This window comes from Corvus brachyrhynchos, unplaced genomic scaffold, assembly GCF_000691975.1.
Source record: "Corvus brachyrhynchos isolate BGI_N302 unplaced genomic scaffold, ASM69197v1 scaffold93, whole genome shotgun sequence".
Taxonomy (NCBI): domain Eukaryota; kingdom Metazoa; phylum Chordata; class Aves; order Passeriformes; family Corvidae; genus Corvus; species Corvus brachyrhynchos.
Window position 1 is genome coordinate 795,049 of NW_008237273.1, and position 6,873 is coordinate 801,921.

At 41.8% G+C, this 6,873-nt stretch overlaps 1 protein-coding gene across 1 annotated transcript in view; it reads right to left on the reverse strand.

Annotated features, from left to right (window-relative positions):
• Positions 1-949: 949 nt before the first annotated feature.
• The window catches only part of HAUS6 (HAUS augmin like complex subunit 6), a 19,055-nt gene continuing 13,131 nt past the window's right edge, over positions 950-6,873 (reverse strand). Inside the window, exons 15-17 of the mRNA XM_017730590.1 lie at positions 6,239-6,374; positions 4,910-5,899; positions 950-1,772 (exon numbers count right to left, since the gene is read on the reverse strand). Coding sequence (XP_017586079.1) covers positions 4,932-5,899; positions 6,239-6,374 — 1,104 coding nt within the window. The 3' untranslated portion in view covers positions 950-1,772; positions 4,910-4,931. The remainder of the gene's footprint in view (positions 1,773-4,909; positions 5,900-6,238; positions 6,375-6,873) is intronic.

The window sequence follows — 6,873 nt, forward strand, 5'->3', positions numbered from 1 at the left end:
TGCTATGTTCACCACTAAACTGTGTCCCCAAGTGCCACATCCACACATTCTTTGAACACTTCCATGGACAGGGATGGTGACCTCACCAGTTCCTTCGCCAGCCTGTATCACTACTTTACAACCCTTTCCATAGAGAAATTTTTCCTAATATGTAAACTTCCTCTGGTAGAACTTGGGGCCATTTCCTCTCGCCTGTCCCTTGTTACATGGGAAACATGTGAAAGGGTTAAAATCATTGTACTTGGGCATGCTTGGGTATACTGAGGCTAGAATAAGATATGTCATAACCAATGTAGAAGCTAGCTGAATAATTCTGCAAAAGATAGGGAACAAAAGCTTGCTAGATCCAGTGAAGAAAATGCTGAAACAGCTAGCAAGAGACTGTGCATGCCTAGGAAAGAAAGGTGGAAAGTGCAAAGCAAGGAAGACGTTCAGCCTTCATCCAAACAACCACCAAGCCTTCCTCAGCGCAACCACCAGGGAGCACTGCGCCTGCGCTCCGCATATGCTCGTGATAATAACGAGTTCTAAAAAATAGTTTGGATAACCACACTTTTTCTAGGGAAAATGTTGAATATGCATAAACTGCAACCATTACGTGTAAACTGCTGCGTGCATGTTTGGGGGAGCGATCCTCACACACCCAGCGCACTGAATAAAGCAAATACCTGCTTCTTGGACTTTGTCTCGGAAGTGTCTCTTGGCCCAGTTTAGGGCGAATCAGATACCCACCTGCCAATTTTCAGACCTGTCAGACCAGTCTGACCAACACTGGCTATTAAGCAGCACTAACATACACAGCCACATTATACCTATTACAGTTTCCTCAACCACCCACATGCCTTTTCACAGAGCTTGTCAAATTCTGCTTTATAAGGAAGATGTCAAATACAGGTGAAGCTTCTTCTTAAAACCCAAGGCAACTGTTTTGGAAGAAAGGAGAAAGATATTGCAGAACAGAAAAACAACTTTATTTAACAATTCCTCACAACTCTAAACACATTAGGCTAGGAGCCAGTACTTTTATAACAAGTAGTTTACCTCCTGGAATCTCAACTTTTACTTTCTCACCTTATCACAGGCTCTATTACATCACAACGCAGTAAGTGCACGTCAGTTGTTAAAACCAAGTAGCATTAACACTACCATAAGGAATAGATTTTTGTATCTTTAGTGTAAAGCATTTACTCGGTAATACAGCTAAAGAAATATGCACTCCAGTGAAGTTTAGAAAAAAGGAACAGCCTCTATCAATAGGTAGAATTGATGGCAATATAGACCAGAAGTCTCAGAAAGAGATTAATGCAATGGAATGTAGAGCACCAAGTAAAAATTCAATCTGTTGGATCAAGGGTTGGGGAGGGGTATGAGGTGTAGATTAGGAGCAAATTAACAGATTTCATTATTTCTCCTTTGACATTTCATTGTTTGCATTTTCTGGGGTTATGCCATTTACTCAACATATGCTGTTTAAAATATGCTTAAAATAATATATAGTTCTGTATATAAATGATAGGCTGTACATAGAAGGCCACTGTGGATGAGATGAAAACGGCAGCGCCAGAGCAGGCAACTGACATTCTTATACTCCTTAAGGAGACTGGAATACTGTCCCCACCAAAAGGAGTGCAACTTTCAAATCCAGACAATGCTTGGAGAAGATGCTACACAGTCAAGTGACCCATAAATGCACTGCTATGGTTACGCTGCTGCTTTACAAATTCCATCCTGATGAAAGTTCCTTTGTGCCCAGCTTCTAACTCAACTGTTACCTGAAAGAGAAAACATACTAGTTTGCACTCTATAACATTCAACTATTAGACAGAAATACTGAAGTTTCACGTGTATTAATAAAGTATATATGAAATGGTACTCTAATTTTGTTAAGTGCTCCAATCAATTGCTACCAATACAGCTACAGTTTTAAATGAAACCTATATTGCAGCAAGCTTGCACAAAATATAAATCTTACTACTCCTTGAGACTAGTTTATAATAAATTTGAGACTAGTTAATATTAAATTCCAAGTATTTCATTAAATCACAGAATAGTTAGGATTGGACAGGACCTCTGGAGATCATCCAGTCCAATGCCCCTGCCAAGGCAGGGTCACCTAAAGGAGGTAACACAGAAACATGTCCAGGTGGGTTTTGAATGTCTCCAGAAAGCGAAAACTCCACAACCTCCCCAAGCACCCTGTCCCAGTGCTCTGCCACCCTCAGTGTGAAGAAGTTCTGCCTCATGTTACGGTGGAACTTCTTGTCCTTTAGTTTATGGCCACAGCTTCTTGTCTCTTCTTTGGGCAGCACTGAAGTCTGGCACTCTCCTCCTGACACCCACCTTTGAGATATTTGTATGTATTGATGAGATCCCCTCTCAGTCTTCTCCAGACTAAACAGGCCCAGCTCCCACGGTCTCTCCTCATAAGAGAGATGCTCCAGACCCCTGATCATCCTTGTGGCCCTCCACTGGACCCTCTCCAGTAACTCCTTGTCTCTCTTGTGCTGAGGAGCCCAGAACTGCACACAGAACTCCAGGTGTGGCCTCACTAGGGCCGAGTAGAGGGGGAGGATCACCTCCCTCGACCTGCTGGCCACACTCTTCCCCATGCACCCCAGGATGACATTGGCCCTCCTGGCCACAAGGGCACTGCCAGCCCATGGACAGCTTGTGATCCACCCAGAGTCCCACCCCAGTTCCCCTTCCTCCAGGTTCTTGATAAACAAGTTCAGTAAGATTGGTCCCAGTATTGATCCCTGGAGAACACCACTGACTGCAGGCCTCCAGCTGGACTCTGCTCCACTGATGACAACGCTCTGAGCTCTGCCTTCAGCCAGTTCTTGATTCACCTCACTGTCCATTCATCTAACCCACATCTCCTGAGCTTACCTGCAAGGATGTTATGGGAAACAGTGCCAAAAGCCTCGCTGAAATTAAGGTAGTGTTGATACCATCTAATCCAGGCAGCTGGACAGGCAAGCTTCAGATTGAGATGTAAACTGAGCTCTGGGTGGGAGCCTGAGACAAGAGGTTGTGAACTGCCAAATTTTAGGATAACAAGGGGCATGAAGATGGATGACAGCAGCCAGCTGAATGGACAATGACAGGCACATCAGGAGCTGGGAATTGCCAGCCTTTTGGATAACAAAGGACATGAAGACTGGTGACACCATCTAGGTGGATGGATACAGAAAGTGGGTACAGAAGCTGAAGACTCAGGAGGAAGGGCAAGACTTCCATGTGGGGAGACTGAGGGTATAAAAGATCTGGGGTTCCTTTGCTGGGGTCCTGCTCAGAGGCACCAGCTCAAGCTGTTTCTCTGTTACTGTGCCATGAATAAATGGCTTTATGGGCTGAGACATCTGAGACACTGCTATGGGAAACCTGGGGTCAAACCTGTAAGGAAACCTGGTCTGACTGCAGGTGAGTGTGGGCTGTGTAAGGAGTCAAGCAGGGCACCCATCAGCTCACTGGAGTCACCAACTGTGAAGGGGCTTAAAGTTCTCTGACATTGGGAATTTCACTGCCAGAGAGTCTCATGGATGGCCAGACTGGGAAGTTTCTTTTAACAGTAGACAATATCCACTGCTCTCCCCTAGCCAACCCATCCTGCCATGTCATCACAGAAGGCTATTGGTAAAGTATGATTTCCACCTGTCTACTCCCAGTGGCCATCCTGACTACTTGGTGAATCCATCTTGACTACTCCTGATGACCTATATTTCTTCTATATGCTTGGTGATGACCTCCAGAACTGTCTGTTCCATTGTCTTTCCAGGGCTGAAGGTGAGGCTGACAGGCCAGTAGTTTCCTGGGTCCTCCATGTTGCCCTTTTTGAAGGTGTGTGTAACGTTGGCTTTACTCCAGTCACCAGGCACCTCCTGTTCTCCATTTCTCAAGGATGATGGAGAATGGCTTAGCAACAATAACTGCCAGCTCTCTCGGCACCTGTGGATGCGTCCCATTGGAGCCCATGGATTTATGGGTGTTAAGTCTGTCTAGCTGACCTCTAACTCAACCCTCTACAACCAGGGGCAAATCTTCCTTTCTCCAGCCTTACTCTCTTACCTCTGAGGTCTGGGATTCCTGAAGAATGGCCTCTGCAGTAAAGACTAAGACAAAGAAGGCATTCACTAATTCCACCTTCACTGTGTCTTCCATCATCAGGACACCTGTCTGCTCCAGCAGTGGCCCCACACTTTCCCTAATCTTCCTTTTCCTGCTGATGTACTTATCACTGATATCCCTTGCCAGACTCAATTCCAAGTGGGCTGTGGCCAGCCTCATCACATCCCTGCATACCATCTGTTTTCATGGAAGTCCTCCATTACTAGGTCATTTTTATTAATGCATTTCAGTAGTTTAACCTCACATGTAACTAAACACTGCACTACTGGTTAAACAATTGACACTTCTGTTGGAAATGGGGTAAGGGGATAGGTAGGCTGGAATGCAGGATAGTTCTATCAACAGCTTAACCAACTCAACAAAAGTTCCAATGACCTATGACACATTTCTAAATAGCCAAATTTGTTCAGAGTAAACACAAAACTTCAAACTATCTTTGTGAATTCTCAAAATCTAACTCCAGATTATTCAAAATCTAACTGCAGATTGCAGTTAATGCACCTTAAGGCTTTTTTTTTTTTTTAAACAGCTGTAGATTATGGCAGAAAGTCAGATGAACATCTTTTCTCATATTTGAAAGATGCTGATAGAACTATAGAACTAAAGAAAGCATGTTTCCTTTTTTTTAATGTCTCATCTTCTATGAGGAATAAGCATACAAATAATTTGTTTCCCTTGACTTCCACAGCACAGTTCAACTCCTCAGAGAAGGTTATTCATCACAGTATAGCCAGTGACAGAATGGACAAAATCTTGATGCATAAAAAACACAGACACTTACCCTCCAATTTATGTAGTAAGTCTCATGGGACTTCATGTACCCAAGACGGCATCTCCTCCATCTCTTGACAGGATACCAGCGAAGATGACAGAGAGTATTTGCTTCCATTAGGAGAGTTTGGCAATAGCATCTTGGTAAGTCCTTCATCCCTGTAAGGATCATCACCATTTTCTTCTTCTTCTTCCGGTATAGGAGATAGTTCAAATGCATATCTTTCAGATTCGTCTTTGTTATGTGTTTGATGCAGCTCCTCTTCACTTTCAGATGTAGTCTTTTTTAGCACTTCAGGTGAGTTGGATAAGGACTGTATATCCAGGTCTGATTTTTTAATATCCTCATCATTTTCCAAGACATCTGTTATATTTGCACTGTCTATCGTATAAGAAATGGAGTTTGAGCTTGAAGATATGCTGAGATCCATGCTATCACATTCTGGAAGTGTCTCATCCAGTATCCCCACGTCAGTAGTTTCATGACTGACAGAATTTAATGAAGATACATTCCAGCACAGCACCTCATCCATTAGAAAACTGCGACAGTGCTCTGAAGGTAGTGTATTTGTTCTTCTACCACTTTTCAAACAACTCTCTGGAATATTCATGCTCTTCTCTTCATTGTGAAAAGTCTGGCTTAGATCTTCTACAGAACTTCCACTCAAAGCAGAACAACCTAGTTCTTCTGATTCAGTTCTCTCACTTTCTTGAATTCCAGATAGTTTTGAATCTGAAGATTCAAATCTACAACTTATGCTTACCTGCTCGTGAGGATGAGATTCTGTAGAACTTAATTGAGACTTCTTTTCTGACATGGGAGGATCAAAGTCAGATACAGGAGATGCAGGTTCAGAGAACACAAAGGTAGAGGTCTCCTGCATACTGGGTGTACCATCCATGGAAGATTTTTCTGTCACCACTTCTGTTGGGGACAGATCTTTGTCTAATGAGCCCTCAGTCTGAATAGCTTTTCTCCACGAGCTTCTAATTTCAGTAACTAAATGGAACAAACCAAGGTAAAATTTTAGTACCTTCAAATCAGTCTAGTTTTATTCCGTCCCCTCAGTGACATAAGCAATCCAAGCGGGAATATGTATAGCTGGTTTATATTATTTATGTTTCCTCAACACAAAGGGGATTCTACATAAGAAAAAGATCTCTTAAATAGAATTCAGAATATTCACATCTTATTAGGTCTACTGTGTTGTGTTAGAGTGAGCCATTAAAAAAACATGCAACATCACTGAAATAATTATCTTTTTCTTCTTGTGTGACATGCCAATGAAGTAACCACATTTTTTATCAATAAGCATTACAAAAACAGTTTCAAACTTACGCAGAACTTCTGGAGTTCGAGGTATTTGTTTCCTTGTTAAAAATGGGTTAAAAGACAGTGAGCTAATGAGACACTCAAGTGATATTCCTTTTTCTTCACCACTGTCAGGTGACTCAGACATCACTGACCTTGCAACCTGTGGGATGTTAGAGAATGGCAAATTCTGAGAAAGCAAAATTATAACCTCTTCATTTCTGTCAGTTATGGTTCAAAGTAAATCTCATTCTCCAAATCATGTGGAGAATTTGGAATATCCTAACTTTTCTCTTATTTACTGCTTAGGTTCATAATGACCATAGTATCCTACAAACACAAAATGAAGGTAAGGGACTGAAATCAGAATTCAATTCTCAGTTCACTCATCATCTATGAATCTACCTTTCAAATAAGAAAGTGTCCTCAGATCGAATATATTTAAGATATTAGCCAAGAACTGCATAAGCATGAAGACTAGAGAGATATTCATATAAATCAAAAATTTTAGCAGATGAAAAGTAACTATCATTTCAATGAAAAATGCAATTTACTTTCCAAAATAAGATGTGGCACATTTGACAATAACTCCTGTGAAGGAATTTGTCAGTCAAATCTTAAATAAAATACCTAAAAGAAAAATTACTTACATTCCTTCTTAA